At 45.0% G+C, this 22290-nt stretch overlaps 1 protein-coding gene and 1 long non-coding RNA gene across 2 annotated transcripts; one reads left to right on the top strand and one right to left on the bottom strand.

Moving 5' to 3' along the window:
* Nucleotides 1–2412: 2412 nt before the first annotated feature.
* Nucleotides 2413–14462, bottom strand: LOC132677704 (uncharacterized). Its single transcript, XR_014136412.1, has 5 exons — nt 13305–14462; nt 6531–6771; nt 4313–4458; nt 3105–3189; nt 2413–2580 (listed from the first exon to the last, which is right to left on the bottom strand). It is a non-coding gene; the product is annotated as an uncharacterized LOC132677704 (long non-coding RNA).
* Nucleotides 14463–14566: 104 nt separating this feature from the next.
* Nucleotides 14567–22289, top strand: COX20 (cytochrome c oxidase assembly factor COX20). The gene is made up of 4 exons (XM_060643337.3): nt 14567–14674; nt 21111–21225; nt 21321–21384; nt 22043–22289. The coding sequence occupies exons 1-4, from the start codon at nt 14633–14635 to the stop codon at nt 22218–22220; spliced, it is 399 nt and encodes a 132-aa protein (XP_060499320.1). The 5' UTR covers nt 14567–14632; the 3' UTR covers nt 22221–22289.
* The last annotated feature ends 1 nt before the right edge of the window (nt 22290 follows it).

Raw genomic sequence — 22290 nt, 5'->3', positions numbered from 1 at the left:
CAAATGGAGTCTGCAAATAACTGTCAGGAAGAGCCGTACGTACTCGGAACAGAGAGAGGCCATGTGGAAGGGGGCCGTGAGCTTCTAGACTGGCTCGCCTGTTAAGGAGGTGCGTGGACAAGTCCCCAAGTCAATCTCCAACTGGATCCAGAAGTCCTCGCGGCACTAACATTCATTGATGCATTTAATGACTGTCACATGAGCATGCAATAGACGACTTGACGTAGATCATGAGACTATATGGATCATGGGAGCTTTGCGACTCTGGGCAAACAGCTAACCTCTCTGAACATAGATTCCTTCTTTACAAAACGATAACATTTGGCTCAAAGAGTTGCTGGGGTGGACAATGACATGGGATAATAAATGAAATAATATATGCGAAGTGCCTAGAACATGGTGAGGACTAAAACGGTCATTCTTTCCTGAGAATGTAGAAAGCCTGCTTATTAATATAAACTTGTTTGGGGCACCTGGGAAGCCCCAGATCGGTTGGGCACCCGACTTCGGCTCAGGTCGTGATCTCACTATTTGCAGGTTCGAGCCCTGCATCGGGCTCTGTGCTGATAGCTCAGAGCCTGCACCCCCTGGAGCTTGCTTCGGATTCTGTGTCTCCGTCTCTCTCTGCCCCTCACCCACTTGTGCTCTGTCTCTGTCTCTGTCTCTCTCTCTCAAAAATAAATAAACATTTAAAAAAATTTTTAATAAATAATACAAACATGTTGAACTGCATGCTGGGAAAAGGGGCTACTTAATAACTTCATAAGATCCAAGAATAATCAATGACGAATATGTTTGATCAAGTACCTAGTGGTTTCTAAACTGGTAATAAAATATGTCAAGATTGTTCCTGAGTTATTGCCAATTAGTAGATTAAATGTGGCCAGCTCAGCCACATCAGGTTACCAAAAGTCCCTGGCTTTCTCATGCACTGATTCATTCATCTGTTTATTCCACAAAGATTTACAGACTACTTACTATGTGCCAGGCCCTGGAGATAAAGCAGAGAATGAAATAGTTAAGTCCCTGCTCTCCAAGAGCTTATGGTCAAGCTTAACGAGGGGCAGACAATAAACCGAGATCTAATGCAGTGTTTGGTGACAATCAGGGCTAAGAAGAACAATAAAGTGGCTCACGGGGACAAGAGGAACGTGAGGAGGACCTCCTTAGATGGCAGGGTCAGAGGAAGCCTCTTTAAGGAGGTGCATTTGAGCAGCAACCAGGATGTTGGGAAGGAGAGACCCGAGAGAAAATCCAGGCAGGGCAAGGGCACTCCAAGCCTTGAAATACGAATGAGTCTGGGGCACCTGGGTGGCTTAGTCAGTTGAGCATCGGACTCTTGATTTTGGCTCAGGTCATGGTGTCATGGGTTCGAGCCCCGCTTTTGGATCTGTGCCGACACATCTGAGCTTGCTTGGGATTCTCTCTCTCCTCTCCCTCTGCCCTTCCCCCGCTCTCTCTCTCACACAAAATAAATAAATAATAAAAAAAACAAAGAATGAGTCTGTGCATCGGATAAACAACATGGAGGCCGGGGCCCCAGAGTGTAGGGTCAAGAGGGGAGAGCAGTACATGAGGTCAGAGTGGTAGGACAGACCAGCTCATGGAGGCCAAGGAGGTCATGCTAAGGACTGTGGACTCCTTTCTAGATACTGTGGTGAGCCAGCCAGTCATGGTTGGGAGCAGGTAAATGACTTTTCTGATTTGTTTGGAAAGAGTAACTCTGGGTGTCATGAGGCAAAGACCATGTGAGGGTCAAGAGCGGAAGCAGAAAGACCAAGCAGGGGCTGCCCCGTCACCTAGGCAGGAGGTGGTGGTGGCCTGAAGGAGGGTGGTCGGCTCCTGAGTAACAGGATGTAACTGGTGCCGGATTAACTATGTTCATGGAAGTCATGGTGCAGGAATTCTTTACTAACAGCTGGCGGGACGATTAGGTGCTCTGTACCCGAGTTGGACTCTAACTGGCCTTAAACAAATCTGAGGGGAGAAAAAAAGCAAAAGTTCTCAAAACCACCCCTTTTTCCTCTTTCAGATCTCTGTGACCTTACCCTGCAAGACCTTTGAAAAGGAAAGAATATACTGGAGATTTCCTTCGTGGAATTTTTTTAAGTCGGGTAAACATACATTGAATGAATTTGAATTGCTTTTTAAATCCAATTATGAAATATTTAAAGCCACTGAAAAGCATAAAATACAACAAGCCTGGCTGGCTCAGTCAGTTAAGCGTCCGACTTCGGTTCAGGTCATGATCTCGTGGTTTGTGAGACAGAGCTGACAGCTCAGAGCCTGGAGCCTGCTTCATATTCTGTGTTTCCCCCTCCCTCTACCCCTCCCCTCCTCATACTCTGTCTCTCTTGGTCTCTCAAAAATGAATAAATGCTAAAAAAAAAAAAAAATTAAAGTAGGGGGCGCCTGGGTGGCTCAGTAGGTTAAGTGGCTGACTTCGGCTCAGGTCATGATCTCACAGTCCGTGAGTTCGAGCCCCGCGTCGGGCTCTGTGCCGACAGCTCGGGGCCTGGAGCCTGTTTCGGATTCTGTGTCTCCCTCTCTCTGACCCTCCCCCGTTCATGCTCTCTCTGTCTCAAAAATAAATAAACGTTAAAAAAAAATTTTTTTTTTTTAATTAAAGTAGAATAGAATCTTCCTGGTTGCCTGTCCTCAGTCACATACCTCTCCCTCCCCACAAGACGAAATATTTTCCTGAATTTGGTATTATTATTTCTAGGTGGACCTTTATGTTTTTACTGCTTTATATGCATCGCTACATGCATAGTGTTGTTTTGTATAATTTTAAGCTTTATATAAACACTTTACATATCTTTGCGTGGTTTACATTTTGTTTCAAATTATGTAAAAAATATTAAAATTATTGTAAAAGCCATCCACATTGATGTTAATCTAGTTCATTTGCACTGATGATATATATGTTATTGCTGACTTCGCCACAATTAATTTACCCATTCTCCCATTCCAGACGCTTAATTGTTTACATTTACATTGTTCTTGGCATACTGCTATGATAATTCTCGCTTTTATATGTGAGAATTCGCACTTTTACATGCCCCCTTTTATACGCGAGTCAAAGTTAAATCTATTTTACTTACTATTCAAAGCGTGGTCCCAACATTAGCAGTATCAGCATTGGCTGGAGCTTGCTAGAAATGCAGAATCTTGAGCCCCACAACAGACCTTGAATTAAATCTGCATTTTAACAATACTCCCAGGAAATTTATGTGCACAAAGTACGAGTCTAGCAGAAGCAGTCCTTCTCAAATTATTGATGATGAACCAGTTCTGTTTTGGTTTTTACATTTTCAATCTGTTACACACGGATATTTTGTAAAATATCAACATTTCAGGGGCGCCTGGTGGCTCAATTGCTTAAGCGGCTCAGGTCATGATCTTCCAGTTTGTGGGTTCGAGCCCCACGCGTCGGGCTCTGTGCTGACAGCTCAGAGCCTGGAGCCTGCTTCGGATTCTGTCTCTCCCTCTCTCTGCTCCTCCCCTGCTTGTGCTCTCTCTCTCTCTCTCTTTCTCTCAAAAATAAATAAACATAAAAAAAATTTTTTTTAATCAAAATTTGATATCACTGCTCAGGAAGGGAAGGGCTTATCCAAGTTCAGGTGGTCTGGGAAGTTCCTTGGAACGTGGTGTTGAGCTTGCCATGGAGACTGGGACATGACCAAAATGGAACACCACGTCAGGGAGTCTGCCTGTGGGAAGACAGCGGAGCGGGGAACCCTTGCCAGCCACTCACTGCAAAAGCAGTTTTCAGAGAACCCATGACTGACGAAAACATTTCAGGTAATTGGAGGATATGTGCGACAAAGTCCACATGAAATAGGGAAGTTGCCAAAGAAGACTTTGCCTCGTTTGATTATGTACCAACGATGGATGTAAGGAGCACTCTGAAAGATTTGAATAGAAAAAAGTAATCAACTTATGGGGCGCCTGGGTGGCTCAGTCGGTTAAGCGTCCCACTTCAGCTCAGGTCATGATCTCACGGTTCCCAAGTTCGAACCCCACATAAGGCTCTGTGCTGACAGCTCGGAGCCTGGAGCCTGCTTCGGATTCTGTGTGTCCCTCTCTCTCTGCCTCTCCCCCACTCGCTCATGCTCTGTGTCTCTTTCTGTCAAAAATAAATAAACATTTTAAAAATCTTTAAAGAAATAACACACACAAAAAAGAAAAAAGTAATCAACTTAAAGACTGCCAAGCTAAAACTGAACTACTTGGGAGCCCTGATCCACAAAAACAATATATTATTGAAGATCCCTATTACAGGAATGACTCCAACTTTGAGGATGTGTACCTGGCGGTGTATCCATTCACTGTCGAAGACCAACACTGACTACACCAAAGTGAGGTTCAACATTTCTCAGTAGCGGTGTTAAAGGGAAGTAATGTCCCATAGCTCAAGGCCACATATGCTTCTCCAGTTGACTTAGTGTTTCTTACCTTAAAAAAAAAAAAAAAAAAAAAAAAGTTGTAGATGGAAATCAGTTGTGTTCGGCAGAAAAATAAATTAAAATCTTTGATTCAGACAGTTTATGGAGTACATTAAGTGTTCTCAGACCAGTTGAACCTCCCACTTCGCCCCAGTTACAAAGATAGGGGGCCAAACAAAATGGTAGACCCGCAAAGTGGAACATAAATGAAGTAAACAGCTTATAATCAAGGCCAGATCAACCTCGGAACTCACAGTCACAAATGATCTCCTCTACTTCTTCAGGAAGTTTATGTAGATAATTTGATAAAGAAAAAATGCGTTCTTTTCACTTTTCATCTTTCTATCTCAGGGCCTTTTATTGAATAAGAATGGCCCCATGCACAGGAGCCTCCAGCTTCAGCTCAGGTCATGATCTCACAGTTCGTGGGTTCGAGCCCCGCGTCGGGCTCTGTGCTGACAGCTCAGAGCCTGGAGCCTGCTTCGGATTCTGTGTCTCCCTCTCTCTCTCTCTGTCCCTCCCCTGCTCACGCTCTGTCTCTCTCTTTCTCAAAAGTAAATCATCGTTAAAAAATAAATAAATAAAAATAAAAGGACAGGAAAGAGAGAAAGATTTATGGGGTTAATCGTTAGCACCTTTAATACTTTGTAGATTTTGTATGCTTAGTTTATCTCATAAGGAAATCGACTTATTTGTTCCCATTTAAACCACTGCACCTGTGAAATTTTAATATACCCAGAAAGAAGGACACCACATGCTGGCTTATCTTATGGTCAGTTTGAGGAATGTGTCTGTTTTCATAGGCACACACACACCAAATGTAAATGTATATTGGCTTAGGTGGGACAAAAACCATTGTAAAGGTTGAGAAAGGAATTATATTAGGTTGAAGTGCGTGAATATTAACATGTTAGGTTAATAACCTTTCAGCAGTGTTTAATAAATGTATAGGAAAATATGGGTGATTTCTGTGTGCTTTAAAGTAACTAATCTCCCAATTCATATGGAGATATATCAGGAAAGACTGTTTGCAAAATAAACTGGGGAGCTATAATAACACAACTGAAATTAAAAAAAAAAAAAACGGGGTGGGGAGGACATTGGAGGGAAAGAGAATGCCAGAAGGAGCAGAGGCTGACGTCTCGGGCCTGGGACAGTTGGACTTCCTGGCATGCGCTGACGAGAGGGAGCACAGGAAGGAATTTTAGCCTCACTTCGCAAATACGAAACCTAAGGCCATCCAAGATGCAGTTTTAAACGTGCAGTGAAGAAACTAATGGTTTCTTGTACAAAGCGTTAGTTAAGGATCTTGAAGAAGACGGCATCAGTATTTTCCCTATACTTAAATAATCGTCCTCCCTAGTGGCTTTAAGAAGCAATTGAATCCCCACTAAAAGTACAAGACTTCTTTGAAGAAATGGTTGATTACAGGTCTGGGGCAGGGAATGTGCACAGAAGCGTACTGAGCATACAAAGGATGTCTATATCTAATTGTAACGCATTAAACACATACATGAGGAAAATCATATCCAAATAGATCTATGAAGAGGGGAGGAGGAGCTCCAGCAAACAAACCTAGATGGATTGGCAAAATATGGAAACCACCAGTTGACAACCCCAATGTAATCATCAGTTCAAGGCAAAATCATCCAAAAAAAAAAAAGGCAACACCGTTAGGTGAACGGATTTGGGGGAGATTTGCGTAGACTTTTAAACGCAAAAAGGGAAGCCTATCTTTACGATGGAGAGTTCCTGGTCTCCACGTTAACCGAGGGACCAAAGTTAGCATCGCTGTAGTGGGACCACTGACATAGGAGCCCCCGGATGGGTTACAATCTGAAATACACATCATCTAGAAATATCCTTACTAAAAATGTTTAACTTGGATTTAATCAAGCTATTAGACCACGCGTGTCAATGGGAATATAAATTTTCTGTATACATGTTCTATCTAAAGCAAAAACGAAACCAAAAAGCCCACAGGTGAAATTTATTTAAATACTTAATTTAGCCCATATCTATATAGGAAATATTAGTATTTCAACATGTAATCAATAGAAAAAGTTAGTGTTCATATTTTACCTTCTTTTTTTATAGTGAGTCTTCAAAATCCAGTGTGCATTTTTACACTTAAAGCACATTCCGGGGCGCCTGGGTGGCTCAGTGGGTTAAGCATCCGACTTCAGCTCAGGTCATGATCTCGCAGTCCGTGAGTTCGAGCCCCGCGTCAGGCTCTGGGCTGATGGCTCAGAGCCTGGAGCCTGCTTCAGATTCTGCGTCTCCCTCTCTCCCTGCCCCTCACCTGTTCATGCTCTGTCTCTCTCTGTCTCAAAAATAAATTAAAAAAATTTAAAAAAAATTTTTAAAGCACATTTCAATTCAGATGATGAGTTTTCATTGGAAATGCTTGATCTGTATTTAGATTTCATCAAATTTACCACTGAAAAAGGAGATTTGCATACCTAAGTTTTTCCAAGCACACTTAACATTTTTCCAACAATGAAATGGAGCATGAGTTTTAGATTCAAATTATTTCAACTTAAATTAAAATTCAGTTTCTCACTTGCATTAGCATTAGTTGTGCAATGCCTACCATACTGGAGAGCGCAGTCCTGGACTTAACTTCCAGTTTACAGAAAATAAAGGTGATAGTAAGTAGACAAGTTAATGATACCACGAGAACAATCCAGAATGTGGGACGTTCTGCAAAACAACTGGCTTAGTTTCCAAACATTCAGTGTTATCAGAAAAAATAAGATGGGGAGACCGTCCTTGACAAAGACTAATGAGATGTAACAGTCAAATGCAGTACCGGATCCTTGTTTGAAAACAAAAACCAAAAGCGTGGGCAATTGGAAAAACTTCTCTGAACAACCAGGGAACTTTGAACATGCACTACATGCTAGATGAATCACGGAATTATTGCTCAGTTTCCTTAGGTGCGATAACGGCATTACGATGACGTGGGAGATTGATTTATCTCGAGGAAGGATAATAATTCTAGTGGGAGAATCATTCTAGAAATGCAATTGGATCAAAATATCAATCAAAGTTGACAGGAGAGGGGCACCTGGGTGGCTCAGTCAGTTAAGCGGCCGACTTTGGCTCAGGTGATGATCTCCCAGCCCGTGAGTTCGAGCCCCGCGTCTGGCTCTGTGCTGACAGCTCAGAGCCTGGAGCCTGTTTCAGATTCTGTGTCTCCCTCTCTCTGGCCCTCCCCTGTTCATGCTCTGTCTCTCCCTGTCTCAAAAATAAATAAAACGTTAAAAAAAATTTTTTTTAATAAAAAAAGTTGACAGGAGAAAAACACATCCGGGGGCACGGTGACCCCAAAATGTTTATCTTCTATGCAGCCTTTTCCCAGGAAGTGCCTAGAGGATGCCATCCTCCAAAATGAGCGAGGAAGCCAAGAAAGAGGAAGATGAGGAATGACGAAGCAGGTGACCCAGCACAGGCGAGAGGTGGTGAGAGTCTCCAGGAGGATGGCTGGGAATCCGTCCTAGAAAGCAGCCATTCTGGACTGGACCACAGAGAGAAAATCTCCAGGCGAGAGGTCTTCAAAGAAAAACCTGGCAGGCAGGTAATACAATGTGTTTGACTCTACTGTGGGAATTTGATAACTCTACTGGAGAATTTTGAGAGAAATGTTAGTGATAGGTGCACTCAGTAGTATATTGGCAAACCACCTCTCTAAAGAGAAAAAAGAAAGAAAAAGCCCTGATGTGTAGCATTTGTTGATTTCAATGGCAGAAATACTCCCACTATTGCCTTTTTTTTTTTTTTTTAAGAGAGAGAGAGAGCAGTGGAGGGGCAGAGAGAGAGAGGGAGAGAGTGAATCCCAAGCAGGCTCTGCTGTGAGCACAGAGCCTGAGTAGGGGCTCGATCTCACAACCCTGGAATCAGGACCTGAGCCAAAATCAAGAGGGGACTCAATTGACTGAGGCACCCAGATGCTCTCAAAATAGCCAAATGAAGCTACCAGCATGAAGTCACTGAACAGATTTGGCAAGAGGTGCCCATGATTGGGTCTCAAGAGTCATTAAGAAATGCACGTATACTATCAATTGGTCCCAAGAACCAAATGAGAATTATATGGTATAATTCAGATAACTTCTTATGCAAAAAAAAAAAAAAAAAAGAGCCAGTAAGACCTAGCTCCAACAAAATTAAGCAAACGCACAAATACAGCGATTACTAAATCCCTCCCCCTGTCCAAAAAAAAGTTCTACAAGAAAAGAAATGGAATCCTATGACTCCGCGTGGCTTAGCTACAAACATTTACGTTGTCGTGGCAATGTCCACATGGAGTGCGGGTTTAACACTGCAAAATGTGATGCCCCATGTTGAGAGGAGGGGGGGAAGGAGTAGAAAACAGAGCTAAGTTGTCACTATCAGTAGACAATGCCTAAAAGTGAAAAATCAAGAAATAAAAGAATAAGTCTTTTATTTAGAAATATGAAGGTAAGGGGCACCTGGGTGGCTCAGTCAGTTGAGCGTCCGACTTCAGCTCAGGTCATGATCTCACGGTTCATGAGTTCAAACCCTGTGTCGGGCTCTGTGCTGACAGCTCGGAGCCTGGAGCCCGCCTCGGATTCTGTGTCTCCCTCTCTCTCTGCCCCTCCCCTGCTCATGCTCTGTCTCTCTGTCTCTCTCTCAAAAATAAACATTAAAAAAATTTTTTTAATTCAAAAAGAAATATGAAGGTAAACTATCAGAATAACGAGCCAAAAGAGATAAAGGCCACTGTCTGTGGGATACAGAACAGACACCCCGAGTAAATTAGGGCAGAAAACAGCTGCTTTTCTTTCTGACTCCATTAAGGCTTGCACACACTCGTGTGCACATATGCACACATACTCACATGCACAGACACACAAATAGGAAAGAAGAGGAGGAAAATTCAGACTTCTGGTTATAAAGGTCTGACAACACAACTTTTTACCGCTCCCTTCCTTAAAACCTATTGAAATGATGAAAAGAATATAAAAATAAATCGGCATTTCTGCTGGAAAGACAGGAGAATGCACCAGTAGAGGACCAGGACAGTAGGCGTTTCCAGATGATACAGAGGAGCTGGGAGCGGATTGATTATTAAACCCAGTATACCTGATTTAAAAACAACCCCACACTCAAAAAAATAAAATAATAAAATATAAAATAAAATAAAATAAAATAAAATAAAATAAAATAAAATAAAACAAAACAAAATAAAATAAACCCCACAGAAGCCTAAGAGGAAACCTCAAACCTTCTCTAGCACAGCCCTGCTAACCCCCTACAACGATATTCCCATTTCCTTCCCACCAGCCTGCAGATAACCGCAGCTGTCTAGGATGGGGTTCCTGATCCTGGATGCTCTCTCCCACATGAGAAAATGAAAGCAGACACTCTGGGCAGCGTGCCAGAGGGTTTACAACCACCAGGAGCAAGGGAAGAGGTAGAGAAGAGTTTTTCTGGTCCCGCTCTGCCCACTGCGCTAACCTACCACCTCATTTAGGACCCCTGCATCCACTGCCAGACAAACACGGAGACTTGCAACAGCCAGCATGGTTGGCAAAGCAAAGCACCACGGTGGGAAGGAGACTGAACAGATCTGGCATCGTGATTCCTTGTTGTCACTGTTATCCTGAGAGTCGCTCCTTTATTTCTTGTCACTGAGACCCTCGGAACTGTCCTGGATGCCATCGTTTTCAACACCTGGCTCAACTTTTTATCCATTCAGTGACTTTCTCCACACCTTCCCAGTACACTTTTTTCTTAATGTTTATTTATTTTTGAGCGGGGGAGGAGCAGAGAGGGAGGGAGACACAGAATGTGAAGCAGGCTCCAGGCTCTGAGCCATCAGCACAGAGCCCGACGCGGGGCTCGAACTCACCGACCATGGGATCATGACCTGAGCCAAAGTTGGACACTTAACCCACTGAGCCATCCAGGGGCCTCTCCAGTACATTTCTTTCTTGTTTAAGCTAACTAGAGTCAGAGTCTTACTTGGAATGAAAAAACCCTTGCCATACAAAAATATGGTTGAATGATAATAAGCTTAATTTTATGTTACTGAGTTTATATTTATATATCCATATATTTATAATATATATATTATACTATTATAACTAATAACCTTAACATGGTACTAATATAGGAACACACACTGTTTTCAAATGCCTATGGAACATGCACAAAATAATCTCTTAGCTAACACACACACACAAATGGATAAATCACAAAAAGTAGAAATACACGTGACACAGTGTAAAACAAAACAAAACCAAAAAACTAAAAGCGAATTCCAAAATTATATCCACCCTTATTTACTTGTAAAGAAATAAAAGCTGAAACTATTAAAAATTTAAGAAAAAAAATGTAGTAAGAACATTACCTCTCAAAATCTATGACATACCGTGGGATAAAATGATTCTCAGAGAAAATTTTATAGCCTTAAATATATTCATTAGAAACCAAAAGTGAACTAAGGGAGTCAATTCAAAAAGCTGGGGAAAAAAATTTTGTGTTAAAAACAACAGGGGCGGGGCGCCTGGGTGGCGCAGTCGGTTAAGCGTCCGACTTCAGCCAGGTCACGATCTCGCGGTCCGTGAGTTCGAGCCCCGCATCGGGCTCTGGGCTGATGGCTCGGAGCCTGGAGCCTGTTTCCGATTCTGTGTCTCCCTCTCTCTCTGCCCCTCCCCCGTTCATGCTCTGTCTCTCTCTGTCCCAAAAATGAATAAAAAACGTTGAAAAAAAAAAATTAAAAAACAAACAAACAAACAAACAAAAAAAAAAACAACAGGGGCACATGGGTGGCTGTCGATTGAGCGTCTGACTCTTGATTTCAGCTCAGTTCATGATCCCAGGGTTGTGGAATTGAGCGCTTCACAGACACGCTCAGTCTTCATTGAGCACGGTCAGCTCGGAGCCTAAAGTCTCTCTCTCTCTCTACACCCCTTTCTCTCTCCCTCTGCCCCTCCCCCACTCATTCTCTCTCTCTCTCTCTCTCTCTCTCTCTCCCTCTCTCTCTCTCTCCCTCTAAAATAAAATTTAAAAAATAGATACCAGGTAAACAGAAAAAATGCAAAATAAAAAATAAGATAGATTAAAAAAAGTGGTTACTAATGCCAAAAGCTTGTCTTTTAAGAAATAATGTATAAATGATCAAAATTATTAATGAGAAGGGAGCACATGAAGATTATTTTCAAAATTATGGGAGTATTTTTTAATTATGGGAGTCAAGGCTTATGTAAGCAAGACGCAAGATCAAAAGCCATAAAAGAAAATATTGACAGATTACACTCCATTTTTTAAAAAAAAGTTAAAAGAAATGAAGTGTCCAGAAACAAAATTAAGAAGTGAAGTGGAAATAACTTTATTATGAATTAAAAGCCAACGTTTTAAGGAACTGCTATAAACTAGTAAGAAAATCACATATACAAACACAATTTTTAATGTGCAAAACCTATATACAAAGTTCTTGGAAAAAGAATAACCAACAAACATTTGAAAGAATGCTCAAAGTTTAAGCAGTAAGTTTAAGCAGGAAGACCCCACTTTTCACCCATCACATCAGCAGAAATTTTAATCCATAACATGTAGTGTTAAAAAGGTTGTGAGGAAACAGGCTCTCCAACACATTGTTACTGGGAATGAAAACTGCTAGTATTTCTGGAGGACACTTTAGCAGTAGGTATTCAATTTTTTTAAGTTTCGTTATTTATTTTGAGAGAGACAGACGGTGCAAGTGGGGGAGGGACAAAGAGAGAGAATCACAAGCAGGCTCCACAGGGTCAGTGCAGAGCCAGAGGCTGGCCCCGAACTCAGGAACCATGTGATCGCGACCTCAACCAAAACCAAGAGTCAGACGTTTAACCGACCGCCCCATCCAGGCGCCCCAGGTGGTCAGTTTTTTTTTTTTTTTTTAACCTTTATTCATTTTTGAGAGACAGAGACAGAGCGCAAGTAGGGGAGGGGCAGAGCGAGAGGGAGACCCAGAATCTGAAGCCGGCTCCAGGCTCTGAGCTGTCAGCACAGAGCTCCACCACCACCCCCCCCCCCCAAACGCAGAACCTCCAGATCATGACCTGAGCCAAAGTCGGACACTTAACAGACTGAGGCACCCAGGCGCGCCCCTCAATTTTTTAATGTCACACCCCTTCCAATCAAGCCACTTCCAGAAATCCATCCGACTAAAATACTTGAACATGTGCACAAAAATATAAGTATAAAGATGCACTGAAGCACTTTTTTTTGGATTAGTGAATAAACAAAAACAGAAACAAATTTTCTGTCACTCAGAAGGAAAATGAGGTTTGATGAAAGGATTGACGAGCAGCCTTTAAAACGAATGAGAAAATCTATAGGTACTCATGAAAAAGTTTCCAACTTAGTGTTAAATGGTAGAAAGTAAACTACTGAATGCAAATTACATAGTAATTAGATCTGTGTATCATATCCGTACATACAAGTAGGCGTGTAGGGTGGGCAGGTAGGGCACGGAGAGACTTCCGCTTTTTATGCTAAATTCCCATGTTGTTTTAGTAAAGGAAAAAAGGAGAAAAAAAGGACAATTTGGAAACTGACACATCAAACCCCGTGAGTTCACCTTAGGGGAAAAAGGAGGGGTGAGAGTGGAAAAAATGTTTACTTTTCAGTCTTACCCTGTAAACTTGGGGGCGGGGGGGGGGGGCATATTGTATTGGAGAGGATAATACAACATGCAAGTATTACGCAATTTTTGTGAAAATGCCATTTTTAGTATAAAGAAACAATAACGCTTTCCAAAGACCATGAGTTTACAGTTTTTACATAATAAGTTTACAATTTTCCAAGTCACAGTAAAAATAAAATAGCAGCGCTTATGTGTTTCACCTGGTACTTTTCCAGTTCTCCTTCGTTTTCAACAATACTAGGAATTACTTCAAAAGAATTCCTTCCTCGTTTATGGAATATTACTACCCCGAAACAGGACCTTCCAGACCAAGAGTTCAAAGCACAATTAGCTCGACGGTTGCAGGAGAGAACCCCCACGTGGCGGGATGCAGGGGTGCGGGGCTGTTCTCCCACTGCCCAACACCTACTACAGCAGTAGGCGGTGTAACTGTCCGAGTCCACCCAGAGCTCGGGTGGCACGCAGAGCTGTCCCCATCCACCGCGCGTGGCACGGGGACTGCAGAAAGGGGTCGGGCGACGGTGGGGACGAGGTCAGGAGCCGGAACGGGGCGACAGGGACCGCCGCCTGCCCGCCGCGTACACGCGTGCCCAGGAGCGCACTTGCAAGGGCACCGGGCGGGAGGCGCGCGGCCCCGGCGGGGCAGTCGCCAGCGGGCGGACGGGAGGCCCGGGAAGGGGGCACCGCCCGGCCTCTTCCGCCGCGCTCGGCCCGGGCGCCCTGACGCACGTCCGCCCACGACCGCTCCCTCCATTTTGTCCCCAGTCTCCTTCGGGCGAGGCGGGCGGCGCTCTTTTAAAGCCATTAAGTCGTGGAACTAATAGGGGAGGCGGCGGGGCGGGCGTGGGACGGCGGAGTGCAGGGGGCCGGCGCTGGGGGCTACATGGCCGCCGGCGCTGGGTGGAGCTGCCCGCGGCAGCCAGGGCTTGTCCTAGGGCCGGAAGGACAAAGGACACTCAGGGACCGCGGGCCGCGAGCGAGCGCTGGCCGACTTCCGGGCCGGTGGGCCAGGGCTGGGGGCGGGCTGGGCCGCCGACCCGGCCGCGGGGCCCGCGCGCAGGACAAAGCGGCGGCGGCGCGCCCGCTCTCCGCGCCGCAGACCCGCCGCGCGCGCGCGCGCGCCCGGCACCCAGGCACGCGCGCGCGCGCCCGGCGGCCGACGGTTAGAAATGGCGGTCGGGGCGGAAGGAGGGGGCTGGGGCGGGAAGCGGCGCAGCCTCGAGGCGCCAGGGTTTTGTTTTGCCCCCGCCCCGCCGAGGATCCCAGTGCAGGGCTGTTTCACGAGCCCTCCTTCTCTCACGGCCCCGGCTCCCCGGACTGCGGAGACCCCCTTGTGGAGAAGGCGTCACCCGCCCGTTTGAACAAAGGAGACGGCCCCCCAACCCAGGCGGCGGCCCTGCGCGGCCACTGCGGAGACGGCAGAAACCTGCCCTAAAATGGCGGCCGGCGCGCGGGGGCGGGGCTGGCGGGGGAGGGGGCTTCCGCTCGCGGCGCGGGCGGGGCGGGGCGCAGGCGCCCTCCGGAGGCCATGGCCGCCGCGCCGGAGCCCGGCGAGCCCGCCAAGGGGAAGGTAAAGGGGCGCGCGGGCCGGGGGCCGGCGGTGGGGGGAGGCCACCCGCCGGGACGCGGGTTCCGGAGAGTTACCGTCCCCGCCCCGACATTTCTAGCCGCAGCGTCCTGACGAAAGTGTCCGGGACTCGGGGGCGGAGGGGACCGAGCGGCACCGGCAGTGACCGTGACACGGGCTGGCGGCACTGAACGAGAGCGTAGCCGGCCGGGGGCCCTGCACCGCCATGTGCTGGTCGCGGTGAAGAGCGTTTGCGCGCTCCCCGAGCACCGGTGCCTGGCCTTGCAGATTGTGTCCTGAGCACGACACACGGGGACCCCGGAGTGCCGAGGAAGGGAAACTTGGTTAGATTCCGGGGAACTGCTGCGCACAGCAGGCGGAGGGCGGGTGAAGACTGAGGTTTTCCCCGTTTGCGTGCGCTCACCTGCAAACTGCACCATTTCACGTCTGCGGGAGATGCAGTCGCTGCGGCGCGTTGCTCTCAGGATAAAAGCCGAATTCCGTGGCCTGTAGTACAAAGCCCTCACGTAGCCCCTAACCGTGCAGCCTGTGTGATTCCTCTCCCTTCCAATTGCACCAAAGCTACCCGAGGCTCTAGACACAGGGGGCTTGGAAAAGGAGGGCGGTTTCTCCTAAAGGGCCTCCTGACTCCCCAAAGCAGACCCGGCACCTTCCACTTAGCTACATCATTCCCGCACTCATGATACTGGATGTGCATCATTTATGTCGTCTTCCTCTTGGGCTCCTTCAGGGAACCCAATTTATATATCCTCAGTGCTGAGCGAATAACGGATGTTCAGAAAATGGAAGAAAACATTTTTTTTCAATAGAGAGCTTGTAGAGATGCTCACTTTGGATCAATAATGAACAAATACGCAAGAACTACTGTGTGCCAGAACGGTCCTAATCTACGGTTTTAGGATAGTCTCTGCTCAGCTTGGAAATTTTGCTACTTCAGCTACTGCTTCTCTGGGGATTTTTCCTTTAAATTTGGCTCAGGTCATCAGATGGTTAATATGAACAAATGTTGGATATTTCCATATTGAATATCAAAACATTTGTCAGTTTCTACACTGTTAGTGCCTTTTTTTTTTTTAATGCCTCATATACTATTTGGAGTATACGTCATGTAACCAAATGTACCCCAATTTAAAAGTTGTTTATTTCAAGAGGCACCATAACTGTAAGCACTGGCATCTTAAATAGGGCTTTTATCCCTCTGTTTGTTACCTTTGACAGATGACTGCTATCATTTAAGGGTGCAAAGTATGGTTTAGCCATTGAAAATTTAAAAATTTAATGAAAAAAAAAACTATTGACCTATTTAATTGGTCCATCATTAGTAAAACAAAATGCTGTAGTTGGTGAAAAGAAGGCTTAGGTACAAGCCGCAAAAGTGAACACCACCAGATTTATGTGGCAAGGTTGGGAGGGGGGGGGAAAGCTTACTCCTAAAACACTAGTACCTATCAAAGCTCATACAAAGAGATTACAAAATTTATGTAGCATAAGCTATGACTGAATTAGTAGCCCAGGGTGGTGTCAGAAAAGGAAGCTTGCAGTTCTTTTTAAAGAATTATTCAGTGATCATTCCAGTGTAATCTAGGGATTATTAGCATCAGCAAACCTAAGATAAAAATGGGAGTTAATCAAGCTGATAGAACTAACCCTTAAAAACTTTCTGCCCCCATTCTTTGCTCTCCAGGAAACTTTAAAATACAAAATTTGGTACTGGCCTACCAGGAAAGCACTGTAGGCAAATTCTGAATTTATCAACCCATTCAAAAAGTATTTACAGAGTACCTACTGAGTATTAGGCACTTGGTGCCAAAGACACAGCCTTGATCAAAACAGGCAAAATGTTCCTTGTGGAACTTCCATTGTGCTGCAGGACTCAGACAAAAGGGAAACCAGAATTTCAGCTACTGACTCAACCACACAAAGATCCAGGAGAAGAAAGGCAGTGTGTGCTAAGGAAGAACCATCTGGGTCGGTGTACCTAGACCAGAGGATGAGAGAGAGTGGGGGCCTTCACGACAGTAGTAAGGAAGGCATGGGGGATTTAAAAGGACGATGGTCTGTGAAGATACTATGAGGGATGATGGTAGCCTGGTAGGAGCAGCGGAGGTGAATTCAGTTCAGGATGTGTTTGGTTCAGGTATGTCCCAGACTTGCCAACACATTGGACATGGGTTTGATGAAGGATTCAAGGATGATGGTGCCTAGGTTTTTGGTCCGCAAATTGGTGGAGGAGTGATGCCTGAAAAGTAATTCTAATTTGGAAGTATCAATTTCAAGGTGCTTCTCTGACATACACAAGGCATCGCTAGACAGATGAATGGGGAAATGAAAGCTTGGGAGAGGTTAGGTGTGATTTACAAATATGGGGAGTCGCCATCATGCAAATGGCATTTAATTGAAAGCCTACATTTGGGAGCGGCAAAGGGCAGTCAGTGCGAGAGGTCATCGGAGGAGGGAACAGCAGAACTGCCAGGAATGGCCAGCAAGGTAGAAAACCAGGAGGCGCTGTCCCTCCCATCTGAAGCCAAGGAAAGCGTTTTGAAAACAAACGGTGGCCCGTGCCAGGTGTGCTGATGGGAGTACGGCGGGTTTTATGGTGTCTCACGCAGGCTTCTGCAGTGCAGCGTAGGGATAAATGCTCTTTGAAGCGAGTTAAAAGGAGGGGAGGTTAACTTTAGCTTTGCAGTGAGAGGGAGCAGAAAAATGGGATTGTACCTTAGGCGGCTTGTTGGGGAGAGGGGTGTCAAGAGAGGAGGGGTTTTGTTTTTAGCCCGGAGAGGAAAAATAATGGTGCAAATGAAGGGGTAACCACATTTGCACCATTTTTGAGTGGTCAGGAGGAACCCACTGCAGTTAGGACTGGTTTGAAATAGGAAGGCACCCATTTCAGCCGGCGCATCGGGAGGAAAGTATGTACCGGCCCTTGATGCAGTGGGAAATGGGGTGCCTCTATAGTTCAGTCTATTTCCTATAAATTATTAAACTGGCCTGCTGGCTTAGAAATCTTTTGAGCATCCCTAATTCCTTCAAGGTGAGCTGGAAAAGCTGCTTTTCCAAATCTAAGCTTAAAATTTTTATGGGGCACCTGGCTGATTCAGTCAGTAGAGCATGTAAACACTTGATCTTGGGGTCGTGAGTTCGAACCCCACGTTGGGCAGAAGAGTGTTTTTTAAAAAAATCTTAACATAAATAGTACTCCAAAGGGACTTACGGCTTGAGCCCTTTAATTTACATTTCTGAGCCTTACAATTCAGTGTACTTTCTAAAAGCGTTCTATGTGCTTAAGACTGGTTTTTCATTAATTTTCCTATACTTGCTTTTAAGTAATCAGTCTAAACTCCAGCTTTACTGGGAAGCTGAGAATTCTCTACCAGTGAAGGGAAGATTGGGCTCTTAAAAGAAGTCTGTGCACTCTCACCCAGTTTTGATACAAACTGCTGATCTGTACTTAGTACTTACTCCCGAGATGTGTGACCTTTGGAAAACGTCCCATTTCATTTATGAAAACAAAAGAAAGGGTTAAGGATGTGGGAAGGACAAGCTTTGGAGGTCAGGCAGACTTACTTCCACGTCCTCTCTGACCTGTCTGCAGCAGGTCACAGCCAGGCTCGGAGGTCTCCTCACATTGAGAGGTTGTGACAAGGGATGTAAAGGGCCTGGAAGGACAACTCCCGCCCCAGCTCTAAATTACTGTTGTTTAATTAGACCAGTGTTGGTTTCTTAACTTTAGCACAAACCAGTTTTGTTGGATGTGGTGCTGATAAATGTAGTGTGGAATGTTTGGCAGCAGCATCCTTGGCCTGTAGCCACATGTTGGTTTTCTAGAAGATTCCATTTTATAAAGTAGATGTAACTTCTTTTAAGGGGTCTTTTAAAATAAGACTATTTTGAATCACCTCCCTTTTTAACATTTACTTTTCTTAACAGTAATCTAAAAGCTGTCCCTGACCTGGTAAGATTCATAGAAGGGGGGGGGGGACCCTGAAACTTTCTAAACCTAGATCTCCACGGCCCATCCCAGAATCTGAGGGCAGATTTGAAAACCTCTAAACTGAAAAAAGGTAAGTTTCCTAGCTGACTTCGTGCTATTTCATATATTTGCGAAGGTATTTTACTTTATAAAGAACTGGGGTTGGTAGCAATTTGCCTAAGTACCCCCAGAAACGTTTCGTCTGCAGATCCTGCCCGGTAGGAAGGGAATCCACATGAAAAAAGCCATTCATAGAGTGATGTGTGCAGTGGCCAACCCGATCGTTCCTTTTATTCTTAGGATGTCTCTGCCCAAACGTGCAAGCCATAGTGACTTCCTACCCTGTGGCAGACCTGAGAAAATGGGCACAAACCACCCCTTCTGGTCTTCCCCTAGGTAAACGGGCTGGTCTGAAGACGAGGGCATTAGCCCTGGACTGCAGTGGGGAGCACTGTCTGCAGAGCAGCGCATACCTTCCCCACCTGCCATGACTGTTCTGTCCCCCTTGGCTTTTTGAGCTGATGGGGGACAAGCGGAGTTTTCCTAAGTCAAATGAACTGCTAGAAACAGAATCAACCTCTTTGAAAACACGGGGACGTATTAAGTTTGTACTGAAGAGCTTTTACAATTAAGTCGGCAACATGTATCCACCAAGCAGCATTAGGGGTGTGTGTCTGGAATGGGGGAACAGGGAGAGAGAAGAAAATGGGATAATCAGGAAGATACATAATTTCAGCTTTATTGTTAACCAAATCACACTTCTTGCCTGGCAGCAGCTTGAGCCAAAGCAGCAAACACAGGAGGAAATACAAACAAGAGTATCTTCATAATTCAACCTTTAATCTGATTTGCCATTTACTGCCCTTTTCCCATTCCTTCCGGATCTTTTCCCTCCTCCTACAGAATCCTGCCTCACACCATGCTGTTCACAAATTATTCATTGAAACTTTTTAAAATATTTACTAAGAGGGCGTGCGTGTGCACACACACATTGGGGGAGGAGAGAATCGCAAGCAGGCTGTGCTGTCCGTGCAGGGCTGGATGCGGGGCTCCATCCGTGACCCTGGGATCACGACCTGCGCCGAAATCAGGAGTCAGACACTTAGCTGAGCCACCCCAGGTGCCCCATAACTGAAACCTTTATTTTTTTAAATGTTTATTTTTGAGAGAGAACGCGAGTGGGGGAGGGGCAGAGAGCCGGGGACAAAGGATCTGAAGTGGGCTCGGCAGTGACAGCTGCGGGGCTGACAGCAGACAGCCTGATGTGGGGCTCAGACTCAATCAGACCTGAGCCAAGGTCGGGACACTTAACTGACTGAGCCACCCAGGCACCCCCATGACTGAAACCTTTATATGGACAAGTCTGCTTCCTTTTTTCAAAGTCTGTTACCGAAAACTTGCATTTACTCATGTTTTAGGAAACCGTCTCATTGTTTTCTAAGTCCTTCTTACGTAGGCATGCCAGAGTGAAGCAAGTGTGACTTTAAAAAAAAAAATTGTGTCCTGCCTTCCCCGAACCCCGAAAATCGAGTTCCATTGGATATTCACACTAAGCACGTGAGGCTAAGCTGAGCAGTATGTTTTTTAATCAGGAAGAGCAAGTCCATACATCCATGCAGACTGTAGAAAAAGAAGGCAAGGTTCATCTTAGCACCCGAAGGAACTTAAATCCTCTCCTAGCCTGATGCCTTTCATTATAGATCGAGGGCCACCGACATTAAAGAATACACATATATCCCACAGGCTGTAGAAGTCGGTGGCAGAGCTGACAGAGAAACCCACCTGCACGTTTCCACGGCTTTCCCCATGACGCCTCCCCCGCCCCTCAGTGCCGTGTGCTATCAACAAAGACTCAAATACAGTCCAGCACAATTTCTTATCACAGGCAAGGAAACAGACCAAGAAATAGTGCACGTTTATCTTCACGTGAAATACTTTCATGAACAAAACTGATGTTCACCTGATACCAATAAAATCCGAAGTCCTTGTTGACTTTAAAACAAACGGCACTATAGTCTCATAAGCAAGCGCGGCTGAGTATTTACTTCTACCATTCTGTGCTTCCCGAGGTATGGGAAGCAAAGTGTTGCTTAATTTCAGTGATCACCAGATTCCCACCAGATAATTTCATTGATGTTTAAACGATCAATGATCAGAGTGACGGATGCTCTTATTTCCAAATCAGTCAACCGGCAAATTGTGGTATTAACACCATACTTTAATTCGTTTAGATGTTTAAGTTGTCCTGTTGTAATGGGGTTTTCTGATCAGATTCTCCAGGTTTCCCACATTTAGAGATTCAGACTGTGGGCCAAAGCCCGATGACCAAAGATGGTAAGTGGGTTCACGGTTGTCACACAGCACATAGCCTAGAGTTTCTAATCTTTGCCAAACCACCCAGAAATAAAATATTTTGTTCAATCCAGGTTCTTTTCTATTTTATCCTAGACCTTTAAGCTCCTAGGAATTTTGGATGTCGAGAACATCCCCTGTGCACGAGATTCAGTATTATATGGTTCATTAGGATCTGTTGTGGCTGGCCTTGGACATTTTTTGTTAACTAGTGAGTATCTGTTTTTCTCTACGTGTGGTGAACATTTCCTAGAGGGACTAGTATGTAATGTTTAATTACGATGGTCATGTTATGCTTTTTGACAGGTAGGATTAGAAGATCATGTGATGTTGGAGTAGGAGGATTTATCTTGGTGACATTAGGATGCTGGTATGTGTACTAAGTAATTCCAGAATATCCAGGATGGTGATAGGTTTCTCCAGTTCAAGCACATGCTCTTTTCTGAGCCACCTCCCACTAGAAGACTCCCCCCACCCCTGTGCCTTTATATCTTTTAAATGTGCGTATGTAGACGCATTTTATACCATTCGTCAGATGAACGGACGAATGCAGGACATTCCGTCAACACCAAGTTAGGACTTGTACTTTAGGGAAGGCCTCAACCTTCTACACGCTCACTTCCGGCTTATGGCATCACAGCTGAAAATGCTACTTTAAGAGTGTGTTCACAACTACTGGCACAACACATGCATGAATCTGATGATGGGTTTTCTTAAGGGGGGCGGGGGGAGCCAGACCCAGAGGACCCAGAGTACATCATACATATGAGGTTCTACAAGTAAAACTAAGCTAAAGGTCATGAAAGTCCTCATTTTATGTAAAGCATACCTTAATAATAATGTGCTCATAGGTATTCTTGACATCAAACTACCCCCCACAAACAGTACTCCAAATTAGAATGGTGGTATTTTCAGTCTTGGAATAGTCATCTGTAAGGCCTCTTGAATTTTGTTACTACAGACATCACACTTGTCTCTAGAAGAACTTTCTATGAAGAAAGACTTAACTCCTGTTCTTTTCTTACAAGGTTCCACTGTAGGTATAATTATGCAAAGCTAAGAATCCAGGAAAGAATGGCCAGAGAAGGAATTAAAAATAAGATTTTGTATGAAAGTACCCACCTTGATCCTCAAAGAAAACCAGCCAACGGCAACGGCGGCAGTGGGGTGACCTCGAGCACAGAAAACCCAGCTACAACTCACTGAGGTCCACGCTAGTACACCTTGTACGTGCCGGGACTTTCAATCAAGTAAATAAAGCGTGTGTTAGTTGTAG

This window comes from Panthera onca, chromosome F1 (genome assembly GCF_046562875.1).
Source record: "Panthera onca isolate mPanOnc1 chromosome F1, mPanOnc1 haplotype 2, whole genome shotgun sequence".
Lineage (NCBI taxonomy): Eukaryota > Metazoa > Chordata > Mammalia > Carnivora > Felidae > Panthera > Panthera onca.
The sequence above is the reverse complement of the archived record's forward strand: the minus strand, read 5'-3'. Positions and strand labels throughout refer to the sequence as shown.

Bases quoted from the DNA above. Each gene is read 5' to 3' on its own strand.
- COX20 (XM_060643337.3), top strand. From the start codon at position 14,633: ATGGCCGCCGCGCCGGAGCCCGGCGAGCCCGCCAAGGGGAAG. The intron at 21,226-21,320 runs GTGAGTATCTGT...GCTTTTTGACAG, and splicing joins TGGACATTTTTTGTTAACTA to GTAGGATTAGAAGATCATGT. The intron at 21,385-22,042 runs GTATGTGTACTA...TTTTCTTACAAG, and splicing joins TTGGTGACATTAGGATGCTG to GTTCCACTGTAGGTATAATT.